Below are 21,009 nucleotides of genomic sequence, written 5' to 3'. Positions count from 1 at the left end.
TCACACTGCAATCCCTTTTCCATTTCTCTACCCTGTCAGGATTTGGGGCATGAATGGAATATGCACATGCAACTGGTATGTTTTTCGAGTCACCAGAGCCAGGATCTGAACCACAGTCTGCTACATGAGACTTGGTTCCCTTCAACACTGGGCCACAATGCTGGCCATTTAACACAGGCGTGACTCTCTAATGTGTACACTCTTATTTACCCTTGCCTGAATCCCCTCACTCACAACTTAAGAACTTCTGCAAATACCCTGAAATTCTTACACATGGAAAGAGGCAGTATAAATATACACACTTTTCAAGACAGGACACCCTACACAGAAGTATAAAAAGATTATACCTGCATAAGATGGTATCTTTACATCTACAGTAGAGGCAGAAGTAGCTGGGTCTGTGTTTATTGAAACATCATTCACTTTTTGCTGATTTCCAATTTTCTTTGTATTATTAGCCTATTTAAAATGTCAACAATAAATTATGAGTCACTGCATGCATATTTTCTCCCTCTCTAACTACAAAAATAATAATCATAAAAAGAAATCCCAAGAAGTTCACAAAGTCGCTCATCTTAAAAGCCAACGAAAACTAAAGTTAGGTACTTTAGCTTTCTAACTAATCTAAATGTTGTAAAAGAAAAATATTTCTTTTATTTCTCTTTTTGTGAAATCATTAAAAATACCACCCAAAATAGTCATTCAGAGAGAGCACATTCTCACAAGTTTTTTATGAAGTCATACTGTGCTCAAAAAATCCCAAACCAAAACCTATACCAGTGAGTAATAAAGTATGTTTTTTCCACAAAGCCCTCCTACTTTACCACATGAACGGCTTGCTTCTTTATCTCCTTTGAGATTTCAAAAGAGTAAAACAAATTAAATATCATCTGTGTCGTACAGTTTAAGAACGGTGGTACTACTTTCAATTTCAGGTTTTACGTCAAGCTTCTTTTATACTTCTAGGACTCACACAGCAAGATTGTATTTAAGTACAATTCAATGGCCCAGGTTAAAAGATATACCTCAAACAAAGTTTCTTTGTATTATTACAAATCTTTCTGCCTATCCTCAAATGGAACTCAAGTTAGCTAAGATTCTAACTCTTCCTAATCTAGTATACGTAAGTAGGATGAAGGAACGCAGGGATGACAACTGAGAAGCCATTTAAGACCCAAGAGATGATTACCGGTCAATTCCAAAGAGAATAGACATCATTGTCACAAGAGACAATCAACAGTATGTACTGCGGTTTTTTAAGTAGGAGGGAATGGTCTAAAAAAGAGCACACGCTCCTATATTTTCTCCTGTATTTTCTCACTATTGGCCTTTTTCCTTTGTTGATGCTCCAGCAAATACACATTTCAGGTTTTTTTAAAAGATGCTATTATATTATTAGTTATGCTATTAAACAAATGGCTTGAAACCCAAGCAGAAATAAATTACATTCAAAAAGCTGAGATTTAGAATGCTATCAATTCGATTTGCAAACAAAAATATTGATTAAAGAAATATTTTACTGTGTATGAATTCAGTAACACATACCGATTGGTCTGAAAGTTTGTTTATTTGTTTCTGGAGCTTCTGGCATTCCTTAAATTTTTCTTTATAGTGATCTGCAGCCATCTGAAGACGAAGTTTCAGATCTTCGACTTCTCTCCTCAGTTCATGTTCCAATGTATCATTCTTTTCCTAAGAAAGAAACAAACACTAGCTCTAAGAAAAAGGTAAAATTTTTAAACCTCAAAATTTAATAGCAAATCCCAATTTTATTTTCACTAGCTCCTTTCTGGCGTTTCATTTTGTTTTGGGGTTTAGATAGTAGAACCCCATTAGCTCTCTTAAGAAATCCATCTTTATACTTTTAGGACTAAAATTCATTTAAAAACTAGAGAAAAATAATCCACCTCCTAAGGAGCAATTGTTCCTCTTAAATAACCAGGTTTTTATACAGTAACTAAATAAGAAATTCCAAAAGCAAAATACACATACCTGACATCAAAAGAATTACAGAGCTGCTTTTACCAATAATCAGAATTTTTGTTTCTTTTCTTTTTTTTCTAAGAGAGATTTTTGCTATAGGGTACGTGCACACACCAGACAGAAAGCAAAAATCACCCCCCGGGGGATGGCCAGGCCATAATCCCTTCTCCATTCTCCTCTTGGAATTTTGGGCATGCACGCACATGTACCCAACGTGAGTTTTAAGCCACCAGACCCAGGACTCGAACTGCGGTTGACTATGTCGGAGCCCAGCGATGAAAACATTATGCCATTTGCTGGTCCCTACATTAATTTCAACCCAGGAAATTAGAATGTCTGAACAAAATGAATGAATATTTAAAATTCTCTGACCAGGAGTCCGACTTAATTTATTTCAACACAAATTACTCTTTTTTAATTTTTTTGTTTTAAATCTACATGAAAATTCAAAATTAACTTGCTTTACCTGATCTTTTTTCACAGCATTCAGTTTAAGTTCTGCCACTGCATCAGCCAACTGCTTTTTTACTTTCTCATTTTCCAACCGTGCAGTATGCAGATCTGCCATTGCTTTATCTCGCACATTCACAGCATCACTAAGTTCCTTAGCCAGAAAGACAACTTCTTGCCAGGTAGCATGAACCTGTTCCTCTGCTTTACGAAGTTGCTCCTTTAAAAAAAATGTATCCTCCTAAAAAAAGCAAATAAATGTATTTGTACTTAAACCATTCAAAGAAACAGAAGCAAAACAATTTTACACATCATTCAGCATATCCAAAGTTTTAAATAGTCCTCCTTTTCTATTCAACAGTTTGAGTTACCTGAGGTAAACAACAGTTCGAAATACTAGGTTGTCAGAAAAGTCATGTTTTTGCATAGAAAAACTGAAAAATACATTATGATTTCCCGAGGATCTGACAGATAAGCACAATACAGTCAGACTATTTTATAAGCAAGAGAATGACAGACCACATTCACGTAACATATTACAGTACAGTTTTAATACTTTTACTTTATTATTGGTTATTGCTAGTAATCTGGTTTTTTGGGGGGAGAGGTTTTTGCTATAGGGCGCGTATGCCCGCCAGAAAGACAGAGACAGAAAGGAAGAGAGAAATCATCCCGGGGGGATGCCCAAGCCGCAAATCCCTTCTCCTCCATTCGCCTCTTGGGATCTTGGGCATGCACACAAACGTGCCTGATGTGAGCTTAAGTACTGGATCCAGGACTCGAACTTTGGTCAACTACATGGGAGTCCAGCAACACAGCCATTATGCCAAGTGCTGGTCCCGCTATTAATCTCTTACTATCCTTTATTAATTAAACTTTCTCACAGGTATATATCTACAGAATAAAGCATAATATTGGGTCATCAGAAAAGGCATGACATTTTTCTGGTTTCCTATTCACAAATATGTCATGACTTTTCCAAGACCCATTATTTTTTTTGGGGGGGGGGCAGTTTTTTTTGCTATAAGGCACATGCACTCCCCAGAAAGACAAAGCGAGACAGAGAGACAGTGAGAAATTACTTCCTGAGGGGATGGTCATGCAGCAATTCCTTCTCCTCCATGCTCCTCTCGGGATCTTGGGTATGCATGCAGACATGCCCGGCGTGAGTTTAAGTCACCGGGTCCGGGACTCAAACCACAGTCGGGTATATGGGAGTCCGGTGCCATAACCATTAGGCCAACTGCTGGCCCCAACCCATTGTATTAATATGTAAGGTTCGGTTCTGTCTGAAATTTCAGGCACTGGATGGGAGGAAAGGCTTAGAATATAAATAAAACCATAGGTAAGGGGAAACTACTGTATTCCTTTTCTACTCACCACTTCGATGAATATCTACAGAAAACTTAAGGCGTGATTTTAATATTCCTCATATAATGACCTTCCAGGGCATCACTGCTACTATTTTATACCTGAGGAAACTGAAGTACAGGAAGTCTGCACATAGAGTGTTTGAAGCCCTAGCCGAAACTCAGATGAAAGCTGAAATTACTCTCCTTCATTTTCTATGATTATTAGTAAAAATAATTTAAAATCATCTTCGTAACACAAAAATTTTGGTTAAAAGAAACTTCCAACTTTATTAATGTAAAAGACATTCAACATACTCAGCTACCATTCTGTATATTTATGAAAACAGAAAAAATTAGAACTAAAAATTCTTAAAAACAAAATACTGATGTACAAAAAGTAAAGATGAGGCACTGGGAACATAAAAAGTAATTAACGGGGCTGGCAGGTGGCATGGTGGTTAAGGCACTAGATTCTCACATGGCCTACTGAGGTTCAAGTCCTGGACCTGACAGCTTGCTTTCTCACTCCCCCGCCCAATCAAATTAAGTAATAATAATAAAGTAAAATAAATTAAATTCTTTTTAAACAAGTAACAAATCTAGAATTAACAAACCTAAAAGTGTCTTTTAAAAGTTATTTCCTTTAATATTAACTAAATAAGGCCAGCAAGTGGCATGGAGATTGAGAAGGCTGGATCCCACATGGCTAACCGCACAGTTCAAGTCCAAGACAAAGTGGCTTAAGAAATACATTGGGGGGAACCAGCAGTTAGCGTAATGGCTATGTCGCTGGACTCCCACGTACTCGACCACAGTTTGCGTCCCGTATCCGGTGGCTTAAAACTCACACCGGGCGTATGTGCGTGCGTGCCCAAGATCCTGAGAGGAGAATGGAGAAGGGATTACAGTGTGGCCATCCCCCCTGGGGGGTGATTTCTCGCTTTCTGGGGCACGCACACACAATGCCCGGCATAAGTTTAAGACACCGGGTCCGGGTGAACCGTGGTCAACTACATGGGAGTTCAGCAGCACAGTCATTATGCCCACTGCTGGTCCCCTAATCTTGGTGTTTAAAATAGTAGGCCCTAGGGCTGGCAGGTGGTGTGGTGGTTAAGGGCGCTAGACTCCCACGTGGCCTACTATGAGTCGATTCCTGGACCTGGCAGCTTGCTTTTTCCCTTTCCCTGTCTTTCTCTCTCACTGTCCCTCTCTGGTCAAATTAAAATAAGTTAAAATAACTTAAAAAAATAAATAAAATGGTAGACCTTTAGAAGGAAATGTAGGAACCAGCAGATGGTGTAGTGGTTATGATGATGAAGTCCCATGTGGCTAAATGCAGTTTGAGTCCCAGATCCAGTAGCTTAAACTCATGCTGGATGCATGTATATAAGTGCCCAAGATCCCAGGAAGAAAATGGAGAATGAACTGAAGTGACGCCATCCCCCCACCCCTCAAGTGGGGGGTGATTTCTGCCTTTCTGACTCACTGTCTTTGTCTCTCCCTCTCTCTCTGGCAAGCACACACACACCCTAAGGCAACAACAACAACAAAAAATGTAAATGATTATTTATGTAATATTGAGGTACACAAATATCTTTGTAGGCATAACACTAATAAATTTAACTACACACATACTGTCAACTTCTATATGAAAAAGGACAATTAAAGAACTAGAAGAAAAGTATTTATAATTTATTTAAGAAAGGTTTAATAATCTTCTAATATAAACCACCTTTCTGGACCAGTCAATGGCATGGTGGTTAAGGCTGCTGGATCCCACATGGCTGATAGTGCATTCTGAGTCCCTAACACACCAGGCACTTGTACATGCATGCTCAAATCCTAAAAGGAATATGGAATAGAGAGGACTGTAGTGTGGCCATCCCTCCAAAGGGTGTTTTCTCTTTCTTTATCTGTCTCATCCCAGGAAGCACACAAGTCCTGTAGCAATTTTTTTTTTTTTTTTTTAAATAACAGTAACTGAGGTCAACAGGTGGTGTGGTGTTTAAGGCTGCATCCCACATGGCCAATTCTACAGTCTGAGTCTCTCAGAGTCCTGGATCAGTGGCTTGAAAAACATGCCGGTGCGGGTGCTGATGTGCCCAAAATCCTAAGAGAAGAATGGAGAAGGGACTACAGTGTGGCCATACCTCCTGAGGGGTTATTTCTTTCTCTCTGTCTCTGTCTCTCTAGGGAAGCACACATGCCCAATGGCAAAATTCTAAAAATAAATAAGAAACAATAAATAATCTTATCAATAAGCAAAACCCCAAACAAAAAAAAAAAATTATAAAAGACATGAACACAAATTTTTTTAAGAATTGAGACCAGTGTGGGCATAGTGGTTAAGACGCTAGAATCCACATGGCCGACCGTGGTCCAGTCCTGGACCTGAAGGCTGGCTTTTTCAGTTTCCCTCTCTCTGTCTCTCCCTGGTTAAAATTACAAAATAATAATAATAATAATAATAAATAAAGTAATTATTTAAAAAAAATTTGGGAGGGAGAGATATTTTTTGCTACAGGATATGTGCACTCAACAGAGACAGAAAGTGAAAAGCCACCCCCCAATGGGGGAGAAAGGGGATGGCCACACCTCAATCCCTTCTCCTCCATTCTCCTCTCGGGATTTTGGACACATATACACACGCACCTGGTGTGAGTTTTAAGTTGCCAGGTCCAGGACGTGAACTGCGGTCGACTACATGGAAGTCCAGTGATAGAACCATTACACCATCTCCTGGTCCCAAAAAAGAAATTTTTAAAAATAACTGTGAAGTATAAAAAATTCAGTTCATCAATAATCAAGTAAGTTAAAAACAAATGTCATTTATCTTTTTTAAAATCAACAAAAGATTAAAAAACGTTAACACTCCAGTGTTTGGCACATTCGCAAAAAACTTGGCTTTTGTATAACCCTTCTCATCAGATGTTTGCAACAGTTATCAATACCCTAAAAAAATTCTATGGCTTTTATCAAGCAATTTCAATTTTATAAGTTTCCAAGAAAATTATGTAAATTATGTAAAGATATGAGCATACATTTAACTTTACAAGGATTGTATAAAATGATAACAAAATTACTAAGAGCCTAAAATATCTAACAATACAAAAATGTATTACAAGTAAATTATGACATACTACCTCCACATAATGAAAATCTATAGTCATTACAACAGTAGTATACCTCACACATGGTACAGATAAAAATTAAAAAAAAAAAAACAAAAAAACACTATTTTGAAAGGCAATTTGAAAATTATCAAAAATTTAAATACCCATTGACTCAATGATTCCACTGGAGGAATTTATTCTACAGATTTATGCATGTGTCTGGATATCTATATAAGAATGTTTACCATGGCATTCTTACAAAAACTCAAGATTATAAAACCTAAAAACAATGGTATGCTGTTATGCAGTTAAATGAAAAGGAAGGAATACCATGTAGCATTTATAATGAATGAGGAAGATCTACATGTATAACCACAGTGCAAAATAATCAGATATTCCACAAATTTAAAAAAAGAGAGGCCAGCAGATAGTGTAGCAGTTACATCACTGGACTCCCACAGAGCCAAATGCAGTTTGAGTCCCTGACCTGGTGGTTTGGAAAACAGGTCAGGAGTGTTTGAGTGTATGCCCAAGATCCTGGGAGAATGAAGGAAAAGGGACTGTGGTGTGGCCATCCACCCTGGGGGTTGATTTCTCGTTTTCCCTTTCCCTGTCACTGTCTGTCTGTCTGTCTCTCTCTTTCTCTCTCTCGCAAGCAAGCACACTTGCCCCTAAGGTAAAAACCTCTTAAAAAACAGAAAAGAGGGACTAGCAGTTGGCGTAATGGCTATGTGGTTCAAGTCCTGGACCCAGTGGCTAAAACTCACGCCGGGCACATGTGCGTGCGTGCCCAAGATCCTGAGACAAGAATGGAGAAGAAGGGATTGTGGTGTGGCTATCCCCACTGGGGTGTGTGTGTGTGTGAGACTTCTCACTTTCTGCCTCTCTGTCTTTCTGGCAAGTGCACACGCCCTATAGCAAACACCTCTCCAAAGGGCACACCCCCCAGATCAAACACCTCTCCAAAAAAAAAAAAAAAAAAGAAAAAGAAAAGGACTATTTGGAACACTATATATGCAAAAATCTGTTTAAACATACAAATATGGATATATTATAATAGATTTCTGGAAGAATTAAAAATCCTATAATGATATATCTGGGAGAGGATGAGAGTCTTTTACTTTGTACCCTTCATGTAGTGCTTGAACTTTTTTTAAAAGAATTATTTTATTTAACTTTATTTATGTATTTATTTTAATTTAACCAGAGAGGGACATACCGAGAGAGAGCATGTGAGAGAGCGAGAACGAGCAAGTGAGAAAGCAATCTGCCATGTCCAAGACTCGAACTGTAGTCGGCCATGTGGAAGCCCAGCGCCCTTCACCACCATGTCACAGTGTTTGAATGTTTTTCTAACCATAACCTCATACATCCTTTATAACTCTTAAAGACGCCTTAGCAATCAGTACTCACTTGTCCCAAGTACTTTACCAAGTATACTTTTCCTCATCAAATATGCATCTCGCATGTGCATTTGCAATCTGCTATATAAGAAAGCAATGCAGGATTTAATCATTAATTATATATGTCACATGCTTCTGACATTTTAGGTGTTACATTCACTGTCTGAGTACACTTTATAGTAATAGCTATAATCAATAAATCAAGGTAAATGTGTACCACAGGGTACTGACACAACCATTTAAAAATAATGAGGAACATCTCTATAAACGGATATGAAATAACTGCTAATTCATGTTGTTCACTGGAGAGTGTATCAGCTTTTTTTAAAGAAGAATTTAAAGAAGTGTGTTCATATGCACACGTAAGCTTATTTCTGAAAAAAGAAACACAAGAAGTTTAAACTAAAAAGCAATCAACATGTTTACATATGAGTATAGGAAAGCAAAAAGCATAAAGGATAGGGAAGAGACTGAGATGTCTGAGCATATTTTTTATACTATTTTGACTTTTTAACAATATAAGTATTTTACATACTCAAAACATAAAATTAAGTGAAAAGCTTAGAAAAATAAAAGCAAATCTTAAAATTAAGTACCAGTAAAAATCAAAAAAGCCAAACTGTGCCACAAATTTATAACAAATAGGTAAGAAAAAAAATTCAAGTAATTTTTGAACACAGCATTCTGGTAAGTCCTTAGTAAAATATACTCTAAGAAAGAGACCTTAGCTTTATTTAGCAGACCTATCCTTTTCAAGTGGCAATCTGAAACTATTGATATAAATGGGGCCAGTGGTGTGGTGGTTAAGGCACTGGATCCCACATGCCCAACTTCGTGGTTCAAGTCCCAGACCCATCAGCTTGAAAAACACACCAGTGCATGTGCATGTGTACCCAAAATCTAGAGAGGAAAATGGAGGAGAAGGGACTGTGGCATAACATAAGTAATGATGATGACATCCTGGAAATAAGGGTTCTCACACTGAGAGACGAAATGAATAAAAACAGAATGGAAGGGGACCTGCAGTTGGTGTGGTGATTGGGGCACTGGACTTCCTTCCACATGACAGACAACAGCTCAAGTCCCAGACCTGGCAATTTGCTTTCTCCTTTTCCCTCTTTCCGTTTCTCTCGGCTGGGTGCATGTGCCCTATGCCAAATTTAATAACAATAATAATTAAATTAGATGAATAATTTTTTATAATGGAATGGAAGAAAGTAAGGAAGAATCATAAAGTACTGGATTTGAACAGTGGAAGTACAAAGAAACCACAGCCCCCTAGGAGCAAAAAAGATCCAGTTCTTGGTTTCAAAGTATGCTTAAAAATAAACGGCTCCAGGACCAGCAGTTAGCGTAATGGCTATGTCGCTTGACTCCCCTGTAGTCGACCACGGTTCGAGTCCCGGACCCGGTGGCTTAAACTCACGCTGGGCACGTGTGCGTGCGTGCCCAAATTCCCGAGAGGAGAATGGAGGAGAAGGGAGTGCAGTGTGGCCATCCTCCCTGGGGGGTGATTTCTCGCTTTCTGTCTCTCTGTCTCTCTCTGTCTTTCTGGCGAGCACACACGCCCTATAGCAAAAACCTCTCCAAAAAATAAATAAATAAATAAATAAATGGCTCCTTAAAGGAATGGTAATTCCAGATCTGAGGCAGAACCTAGAGATGGAACACAGTTGTACTGGAAGGCAAGTAAGTACTCAATTCATTATGGGAACATTTCAAAGAAAGACTTGAATGAGTTCCTCTGGCTGAAGTTGGGATAACCTGGACATGAAAAGAATAATGATGATAATGTCTAATATGCTGAACAAGAATGATTCCATAAAACCACAGTAATATTAGAATGTGGGAGGGGGTGATAAGAACCTCCTCAATAGAGAGGAATAGCTATTAATAAATGTGGAAAGCATGACAATTTCTTAAATCACCATTTTTCACCTATTATTTTAATAGTGCAAGTAAGACTCATCAAAGGCTAAGACCACTGTGTGTAAAAGGCTGTTGGAGAATAGGACATTCAAGTGATCTGAAATTATTACGCTGCAGACTACTTAATAATCAGAAGGAGAGAAAAGGCACCTAATAACAGAGACAGGCAGACACAATTAAATTTAAATTAATTTATCCAACTTAACATTATCAAGAATGGATCTGACACTATGGTTTTTGACACATCTGTGTAGGACACACAAATTATCACCTATGTCTTTCCTCACCAAAAATGACCAGAATCTAGTCAGGAAGACCAGCAGACAAATTCATATATTTTTAAAATAAAGCAGAATTTTTTTAATTAAAAAAAAATTTTCTTTTTTAGGTATTTGCCATAGGGTGCATGTGCTTGCAGGACAGAGACAGAGACAGACAAATGGAAAGCAAGAAATCACCCTCCAAGTGGGATGGCCCCACCTCAATATCTTCCCCTCCTCCACTATCCTCTTGGGATTTGGGCATGCACGTACACGTGCCTAGCATTATTTTCATGCAGCTAGGTCTGGGTCTTGAACCACAGTCAGCCATGTTGGAGTCCAGCACCTTAACCACCACACCAGCTGCTGGCCATGACAAATTCATACTACAGAACATTCTCCCAGATTAACTTGATTTCTTCAAAAATATCAATGTCATATAAAATGCAGTTACACTACTCTAGATTAGAACAGTATAGGAATATTACTCTACAAAAACTATAAAGATGTGTAGAAATGCTACTCTAGATTAAATAGACTCATAATACAGCAATCAAAGTAATGTGTAATCTATACCCCAGAATCAAAAAAGTTTAAAGTTTAGACCAGAAGGCGATAGAACAGTATGTGACATTTTGCAATGCCGGACCCATAAGGGAAGGTCCTAGGTTCGTGTCTCAAGGTGTCTCTATACCCTTCAAGCAGGATGAAACTAGTAGATCTCAGCATAAAAACCCTGGTAAGGATGCTTGGCTATCTTTCTACACTTTAAAAAAATAAATGAATTTTAAAGGTTACATAAGAATATATTTGGAGAGGGAATCAGCAGTTAGCATAATGGCTATGTCGCTGGACTCCCACGTAGTCGACCGCGGTTCGCGTCCCAGACCCGGTGGCTTAAAACTCATGCCGGGCACATGTGCATGCGTGCCCAAGATCCCTAGAGGAGAAGGGAGGAGAAGGGACTGCAGCGTGACCATCCCCTCCGGGGGGTGATTTCTCGCTTTCTGTCTCTATGTCTCTCTCTGTCTGGCTGGCGAGCGCATGCGCCCTATAGCAAAAAAATCTCTCTCAAAAAAAAAATACATATTTGGAGAATCGGAATATGGACTGGTAATATACAAGAAAGAATATTATCCCATCAATGCTAAATTCTTAAGTGTGACAGTGGTATCATGGCTATACAAACAATGTATCTGTTCATTATGAGACATGCAAAAAAATTCAGGGTTACCAAGGTCACCTGCAGTGGTGTGGCAGTAACACAATATTCAAGAATGCTAAACCCACACAGGAAAATCCCAGGTTCACAGCCTGGGGTCTCCCTATGTGTGGGCACATGCGTGTGCCCGTGATCCAGGCTGGATGAAAGAAGCTGGGCTGCAGTATGAGGGCCTTACTGGAATACCTATCTCTGTCTCTTTATCCTTTCACCCTCTCTCTCTCTCAAGGAGTAAACCAACCTAAAAAAATGTGTTTGGGGTTGTTGTTGTTGTTGTTGTTATTATTATTATGCCTATATCTGACTTCCAAATAGCATAAAGGGAGAAAAAAAAAGGCATATAAATGGGGGAAATAAAACAAAGGATGGCAACATATTTTACAGTAATAGGGATTCATTGTTCTGTTCCTCTAGCTTTTCCTTTAAACTTTTAAACTTTTTCAAATGAAAGAGACAGGGTGAGTTAAAAACGAACAGTGAAGGAGAAGCAGGTGGTGTGATGGTTGGGGCGCTGAACTCTCACATGGTGGACTGCAGTCTGAATCCCAGACCTGGTGGCTTTCTTTTCTCTCTCTCTCTCTCTCTCTCTCTCTCTCTCTCTCTCTCCTCCTCTCTGGTGAGCACACGTGCCCTCTAGCAAATTCGACAACAACAACAAATAAAATTAAATAATTTTTTTTAAAAAGTCATATTGTAAACACTTAACAGAGATGCTTTACAATCTTCAAATATGTATTCCAAAAGTACTTACTTTACTTGAGGTTGTAAGCAGAAAAGCCCTTTGCATATTTTCTTTTTCAGCCAAACAGAACTGTAGTCTGCCAATCTCTTCTTTGAAATGAGTAATCATGCTTTCTTTGTTACCATCTAAATTCTTTAAAGTCTGGACCTCTGACACAAGCTTAGTATTTTCTATTTCTGTATTCTTCAAATGTACCTGGTAACAGTGTTCGCAAATGTCAATATTCTAACTTTTTAACCTAAATAAGACAAAGTTTAAAATACCATTATTTATTTCTATCCCAAAGATAATCAAAGGATGGAAAGATGTATTGGATCACGAGTCAAAAGACCCAAGTTCTGTTAAATGACTAGCTAAATCATTTAAAAACAGAGCAAGGCTTTCCTAAGCTTTTTATTTTCCAATGAGATTAACTCTAAAGTGGAACTACATTACCTGATCTCTAAAGTCTTTCCTTTAATGACTTTAGGCTCTCTTTTTTTAAAAAAATGCAAGTAAGTTTGGTTGTTCTTCTAGGGAACCAGATTATGTTATAGCCATATTCAGATATAAAGTCATGACCAGATTCAGGAAAACTAGAAGGGATACATTCAAAAATATCTCAAGCAATTTTAACTTTTTGCTTGGAAAAGGTACTATCCCCTACTTCCAGTTTGCCTAAAATTATATAGGTTAACTAATTACCCAAACATATTCATTTCCTCATGAACTGTGGCTACTGAATGATTCAAAATATGTATACCAATTAAATTCCTTAACTACAGTTATAAAGAGTACAGACAACCAATGTCCACTATTAATAGTATCTGGCTTTGATTACAAACTAAAAGAGAGACGAGGCACAGCAATACACACCTGTATTCCTACCTGATGGGAAGGCTCCACAAGGAGCCATGAAGGATCACAACATGGTAAAATATTAAGTTTCCATCTCTCCCTCTTGCATGCATACACATGTATACACACTCACTTGGTCTCTCTCATTTAAAAAAAAAAAAAAAAGGACTGCAGAGAAATGAATTAACATATTTCTGGCACTTTACTCTTTATGTATGATATAAGGAAGGACTAACTCCTGTTCACAAGGGTAGATTATGACTCCTGATTCTTTGAGGGTATCAGTAGGAAACATTTTTGAAGTGACCTATCTTTTTAAGTATCATTTAATTTGGGGACAAATAGGTGACATGGTGATTAGAGGTGTTGGACTCCCATATGGCTAACCATGGTTCGAGTCCCAGCCCTGGTGGCTTGCTTTCTCACTCTCCCTCTCTCTCTCTCTCTGGTCAAATTAGAAACAAAATAATAATAATGATAATAAATGAAATAAAATAAAAAGTAAAGTTAAAAAAGAATTTTTTAAATTTTATTTATTATCATTATTTTTAAATTCTGACCAGAGAGAGATGGAGAGAGTAGGAAAATGAGAAAATAAGCCACCAAGTCTGTGACTCAAACTTCAGTCAGCCATGTGGGAGTTCAGCACCTTAACCACCACACTACCTGCCAGTATGTACATATGTATATATGTAAATTTGCAATAGGGCACGTGTGCTTACCAGAGAGAGGAGGGAGAGAGCCTTAACTACCACGCACCTACTGGTCCCTGAAGCATCACCTTTTTTTTTTTTTCAAATATTTTTTAAATTTTATTTTATACATTCACTTTTAAAATAATACCTAATTTTCATAATCATCGGCTAATGGAAAGCACCTTTGGAAATGCCTTCGAGTCACTTAAGAAAGTAAGTTTCAATGTTCACTCACAATGCTGACGATTGAGCTAACCAACCTAAATTTCAGGATTGCTTTAAATAGAAAGAGAAACTTCAAAACATCAAGATTTGTTAGCAGTGGGGTATTTGAACAAAATGAGTTTCTGAAGATTATTCCAAAAGTCAAATTCTTAAAACATGATCATCATTGAAACAAATTAATGGTCTCCCTAAGGTATTTATTTATTTAAGAGGATTCCCTTACTTGGTTCTGTAAATTGTGATTTTAAAAAAGTATTCTGTTGCCATCAAACCTAACTGACATTACACAGAACTTGCTAAGTATCTAAAATACCACCAAATTAATTTCCTGAAAACTAACTTTTAGGGCAAGACATACTGCAATTGTGACTCCCACCTTGACTCTTGGATCATTTACTCTAGAAGAAGTTGGCTGTTATATTGTTAAGGACATTCAACAGCTTATGGAGGGGGCACACAGAGGCACTGAAAGGCTTCCTGTCTAAAGCCATGGGAGTGAACTGCAGCCCTTGCTAGACTCCTGACTGCAACTGCATAAAAGACCAAAGAACAGAGTTACTCAGCTAAGTCACACCCACTCTCTGACCCACCACCTCTAAGTCTAGGAGTAATGTGCTATAAAGCAATAGAAAAACTAACAGAAATGCAAAGGATAAATTACCTTATAAAGTTCCTTCTCATCTTTTTCTGTCTTCAACTGACATTCAAGTTGCTCTCTTTCATGTTGTGCCTTCCTGAGTTTGTCCTTTAAACTAAGTTAAAATAATGTTAATACCAACAAAACCTTTGTTAAACACAAAAAAATGCTTTTAAAAAGCCTCAGTAATACCTGTCTAATTCTGTTTCTTTTTCAATTGCTTTATGTGTCACTGACACAATATCTTCCTCAAGCTGCAGAGCTTTGGATGTAGCATCACTGTATCTCTTTTTAAACTCCTCATTTTCCATTTTTAAACTTTGTGAGACTTCAGTTAGATCCTTAAAAACAAGAAGATATTTTGAGAAACATAAAATCATCATCAGTAAGGCAAGTTTACATATTATTTCTTTTTAAGTTTTTGCTATTGGGAGTATGCGCTCACTAGAGAAAGTAGGAAAGTAAAACTTCAGCCTCCAGTGGGGATGGACACATCCCAATCCCATCCCTATTCTTCTCTTGGGATTTTAGGCACACAGTCCAGTGTGATTTTCAAGCCTCTGGGTCTGGGACTTGAACCGCACAGTAGGCCAGGTGGGATTCAGCCACCTTAACATCCGTGTCACCTGCTGGCCTAAATTTACATATCTTTAAGAAACCTATGTATTTTTAAATTTATAATTGCACATTTTCCCCTCCAAAATTTACAAAGAGATTCTCAACCAAACCTGAAATTTTATTTAAATTGCCATATGTCAATTATACACAATCTCACATATACATCTGTATATTCCTCTACACCCATACTTTTCATAAACCCTGTTTGCTGATTTCACTAACTTCTCCACCAGAGGGCAGGCAAAAATGAAAAATAATTTTTTTTAATTAGTCACTTTTGTTTTTCACATCTCACTTTTTCAGTAATATCCCAGTGATAAATCGGGCCTCATATGATACTATCAAGTTAGTATCTGCTTCTTCTAGCATAGAACAGTGTCTCATCAAAGCACGACAATTAATGCTTAGAGTGATGTTCCTAATGTCAGTGTGCCTCAGAGTCCCTACACAAATATCCAAAGCTACTGAAACAAATATAACAGAATGCAAAAAATTAAATGTATTTCTACTTAGAATACTCTTTTTAGGGACCAGCAGTTGGCGTAATGGCTATGTCACTGGACTCCCATATAGTCGACCAAGGTTCGAGTCCTGGACCTGGAGGCTTAAACTCACGCCAGGCACATGTGTGTGCATGCCCAAGAACCCGAGAGGAGAATGAAGAAGGGATTGCGGCATGGCCATGCCCCCTGGGGAGTGATTTCTCGCTTTCTGTCTCTCTGTCTTTCTGGAGAGCACACAAGCCCTATAGCAAAAGCCTCTCCAAAAAAATAAAATATGCTTTCTAAAAATTATGTAGTTTTTCTGTTTTGTTTTGTTGTTGCTGCTGTTGTTTTTTAAGAGGTTTTTGCCTAGGGTGCATGCACTCACCAGAAAGAGAGAGAAACAGACAAGTAACAGGGAAAGTGAGAAATCAACCTCCCCACCCCTGTGGGATGGCCATACCGCAATCCCTTCTCCATTTTCCTCCAGGGATCTTGGGCACACATGCACATGTGCCTGGCATGTTTTTCAGGCCACCAGGTCCAGGACTCGAATAGCAGTCAGCTACATGGGAGTCCAGTAACATAAACCACCTGCTGGTCCTAGAATATTCTACTTTAAACAAGTAATTTAGGGTCAGCCTATGGCATCGTGGTTAAGGTAGCTGGATCCCACATGGCCGACTGCACAGTTCAAGTCTCAAATCCAGTGGCTTGAAAACGTACCAGGCACATGTATGTGCATGTGTGTACAAAATCGTGAAAGGAGGGAAAGTAAGGGAATGCATCATGACCATTCTCCATGGGTACGGCTCACTCACTTTCCCAACTCTGTCTCTCTCCAGCAAGTACATGCACCTTCTAGCAAATTAAAAAAAAAAAAGGGGGGGCAATGTAAAAGATTAAAAGTATTTTATCACATTAATCATGAGAAGTAACTCAAGAGAACTCACTTGTGAAAACTTAGTGAAGCTCGTAAAGCTGTTGTAAAATCTGTAAAATTGGAAGCCAGCTGTGGTGGTGTCACAATAATGCAACACTATATGATTCTGAAGCGATCTGGGAAGACCCTACATTTGCATACTATATCTCCCTGTATACACCAAAAGGAGGGACATACTTGCCATCACCAAGTCGGCTGAGACAGGGGTGAAGGGTTTAGACTGTAGCATGAAGAATCTGTTGGGTGTGCCTGTCTCTGTCCCTCTCTCATGGTAAAAAAAAATTAAAATTAAAAAAAAAAACACATATATATGCACACACATATATACATACAAACTTCTAAATTGATAGAATGGTAATCTTCAAAATTTTTGTTGAGCTGGTGAGTATTACTGTTTGGGGGAGAAACTCTTAAATTATTTAATAAAAATAATTGTCTTCATTTATAAATTTTTTCAATGTATAGTTTTCCACAGTAAAATGCCTCCATATAGTTGCATTTAAGTCTTACAATTTTATAAATGAGGCAGAAAAGACCATATTATCTCCATTTTACAGATTTCTTTTTTAAAAAATATATTTATTACAAAGCCAACAGGTGGCATGCTGGTTAAAGTACTGGATTTCCACATGGCTAATCACAGTTTGAGTCCCAGATCCACTGGCTTGAAACTCATGCCAGGCACTTGTGCATGCATGCTCAAGATCCCAAGGGGATCAGGAAGGGATCGCAGTGTGGCCATCACCCCTGAGAATGATTTCTCACTTTCCCTCTCTTTCTGTCTCTGATTCTCTGGTGAATGCACACACCCCCCCCCAGGGCAAAAATCTAAAAAAACAAGCAAGATTCAAAAATCAATTCTCAAATATGTATCTAGCTGTATAAAATATAAAGAGTAACACAATGAATATACATGCAAACTGTTTATTTTTACAGAAGTCTTCAAGAAATGTAAAGATGCCAAGTTCTGGGCACCAGGCGAACTGAGGCTGCAGGCCCGACCCTTCCAAATCTCCACGCATCCCCACCGTTCCTCCTCCTTGGACCCCAGAATACTTTCAATTTTATAAACACTGCAGTGGCATAATGAAAATCTAAATTAAATAGATTGTTAAAGTTATTTTGCTTAGTTTTAGTATATTAAATATCCATTTCATTGACTTGAAGAAATGAGTCATATTTTGGATACTCTTTTTACTAACAAGATGGAATGGGAGAGAAAAGATATAAATTTAAAAAATGAAAACACTGAGCATAATAAAAGATAAGAACATATTATAGGCAAAAAAAAGAAAATATGTAAGATGAGGCTTTTATTCACCCATGTTCAGTCATTGGTTTAATCAAATGCAATATTCATTTTAATGTCATGCTTTAATAAAATTCAAAAAATGATTCAAAAAAAAAAAAATGTAAAGATGCAGTTAAAGAAAGACTCATCAATACAAAGGAATATTATCTAGCAATAAAATAATTACAGATATATATTACAATATGGATGACTTGAAAACATTATGTTAAGTGGAAGAAGTCTATGAAAAAAGCCACATATTCTATGACATCATTTATATGAAATGTCCAAAATAGGCAAATCCAGAGACAGAATGATACATGGGGCAAAGAATAAGAGGTAAATACAGAGCGACTACAAATAAGTACACGCTTTCTTCTACGATAGATAAATATACTCTAAAATTAGATTACAGTTAACATAATAAAGCTATTTTTAAGAAAGAAAAGATCAGCACACAACTTCTGCCCTCAGTGGTAGCTAAGACCACTGCCAGAAGCCAAACTGCCAGTCTGTATCACTTACTTCAATAATGGGCAGGTTACGTAGCCTTAGCCTCCCTGTGCTACCTCTGTAAAATGTATATAACAGTACCAACTTCTTCAGATTGAGTTAATATATGTAATACACACAGATCATGCAGATTTTAGTGTTATGTGAATTATTTTTATTAATCAGCCTTATATAAACAAAGAGGAAAAAAAAAAAAACCACTTAAATTTGTATTAAAAATGAGTGCCAGTACATGGTGTGATGGTTAAGGCACTACTCGACTTGCACATTACAGACTCCCAGACCTAGGGGCTTAAAAAACAAACAGCATAGGGAACCAGCAGTTAGCGTAATGGCTGTGTCGCTGGACTCCCACATAGTCGACCGCGGTTCGTGTCCCGGACCCGGTGGCTTAAAACTCACGCCGGGCGTGTGTGCGTGCGTGCCCAAGATCCTGAGAGGAGAATGGAGGAGAAGGGATTGTGGCGTGACCATCCCCCCCTGGGGGGTGATTTCTCGCTTTCTGTCTCTATGTCTCTCTCTGTCTGTCTGGCGAGCGCTGTCAAAAACTAGCCAAAAAAAAAAAAAAAAAAAAAAAACAAGCAGCATAATCTCAAAAAGGAGAATGGAGAAGGAATTGATTTTGCACAGCCATCCCCAAGGGGGTGATTTCTCACTTTCCCTCTCTGTCTCCAGTGAATGTATGCACCATATAGCAAAACAAATAAAAAACAGTTGTTGGGACTATCTCAAGCCTAGTACCAAAATTCTAGAAGAAGTTATTTTAATTGGGATGAGCAGGTAGTGTGGTGGTTAAGGTGCTGGACACTCCCACATGACCGGCCACAGACCTGGTGGCTTGCTTTCTCGCTTTCTCACTCTTGCATGCTCTCTCTCTCTAATTAAAATAAATGAATAAATTAAAATTAAATAATTCTTTTAAAAAGTTATTTTAATCATCTTACAACATAAAAAAAGTTGTGACTAAAAGTTAACAAGAACTTGTTATTTACATATCAGGTTAAATGCTACTTTTTCAATAACTACCTTTCACTTACTTTCACTGGTTTACTTTCTGAAAAAGGTGGGCTTCAGGCAACATACTATCACTCCTAATTAGTTACAAAAGACACAACTAACCTTCTGTTCTGCTTGCAATTTGTCACATCTTTCTTTCTCATGGTTAAGCTCTTTTTCCATTCTTCCAACTTGTTCTCGAAGTTGTGCTGCTTCTTTTTCCAGAACAGCAATTAATTTTAACAGTTCTTCTTTTTCTTTCATGATTTTCTCAATTTTCAACTGTAAAACAAGAAACTCAAGTAAACTGACTTTTTCTTTTAATTGTAAAATGTGTTACTACAAACTCAGTTTTCCATTTCAAAAATGTAATGAAGAAATTCACAGGAAAAACTTCTATATTTTACCTACTTCATATCAATTAGCCTCTTTTAACTTTCAGTTAGAAAAATTCATGAATCACAGATTTAAAACTTCTTTCAGCTAGGCAAAGAAAAAAATTAAAAGGTATAAAAACTAGTAAAATTTTTTATGAAATTGCCTGCTAAACACTTTTCAAATTAGTATTAAAAATAAGGCACATTAAGTTTCTAAGTGGCCTTAATTACTGGATTTTCTCTACTGGAATGATAAAGCAACACTTCAAGAGGAAAATGCATACCTTTTGAATGCAAACCTATGGGAACTCCTAGAATCTATTAAAAACTTATTCTGTGTTATATAAGGCCTTTATCTATAGGATTACCATTTAAAGTTTTGGTTCTTTAAATATAGTACCAAGGAATATAATTTCTGCACGTAATACCATCTCTATCTAGATAAATGAAAACTAATCTTTCTAAGTAAAAGTGCACATTTTAATACAAAAATTAAAACTATAATAATATATTAACGGAAACCAGTAAATGCGTATTATGTCGCTTAGCTCCCACACAGTCGACCGTGGTTTGAGTCCCTGACCCAGTGACTTAAAACTCACACCGGGTGCGTGTACACGTCCAAGATCCCAAGAGAATAATGGAGGAGAAGGGACTACAGCACAGCCATCCCCCCTGCAAGGTGATTTCTCATTTTCACCTCTCACTGTGTCTGCCTATCTCCCTCTCTCCAGCTAGCACAAGTGCCTTAAGGCAAAAAAAAAACAAAAACAAAAACAAAAAAAACTAAAATAAATGGAGGGAAAAAGTATGATCGATTCAGAGATTGTCGACAGAAAAAATATAACCAACTGTAAAATTAATAATTAATAATTAATGCAGTTTATTTCCAAGCCAACTGTGAGTGACCTAGGCCTGGAGAAGAGGCATACATGCCTTTT

The 21,009-nt window shown here is 37.6% G+C and overlaps 1 protein-coding gene across 8 annotated transcripts in view; it reads right to left on the bottom strand.

Moving 5' to 3' along the window:
* TAX1BP1 (Tax1 binding protein 1) overlaps positions 1-21,009 on the bottom strand; it is a 75,774-nt gene that overhangs the window by 24,905 nt on the left and 29,860 nt on the right. For 6 of the 8 annotated variants that reach the window (XM_006156130.3, XM_014590746.2, XM_014590748.2 and 3 more), the window contains 7 exons: positions 19,815-19,973; positions 15,041-15,189; positions 14,873-14,963; positions 12,464-12,649; positions 2,450-2,674; positions 1,546-1,692; positions 348-459 (listed from right to left, as the gene is read on the bottom strand). In XM_006156130.3, the coding sequence (XP_006156192.1) occupies positions 348-459; positions 1,546-1,692; positions 2,450-2,674; positions 12,464-12,649; positions 14,873-14,963; positions 15,041-15,189; positions 19,815-19,973 (1,069 nt within the window). The remainder of the gene's footprint in view (positions 1-347; positions 460-1,545; positions 1,693-2,449; positions 2,675-12,463; positions 12,650-14,872; positions 14,964-15,040; positions 15,190-19,814; positions 19,974-21,009) is intronic. The other 2 variants (XM_014590747.2, XM_027774815.1) reach the window with 1 other exon arrangement.

The sequence above is a fragment of the Tupaia chinensis genome, unplaced genomic scaffold (genome assembly GCF_000334495.1).
Source record: "Tupaia chinensis unplaced genomic scaffold, TupChi_1.0 Scaffold000479_1, whole genome shotgun sequence".
Lineage (NCBI taxonomy): Eukaryota > Metazoa > Chordata > Mammalia > Scandentia > Tupaiidae > Tupaia > Tupaia belangeri.
Note: the sequence above shows the minus strand (reverse complement) of the source record. Positions and strands in the feature narration are given on the sequence as shown.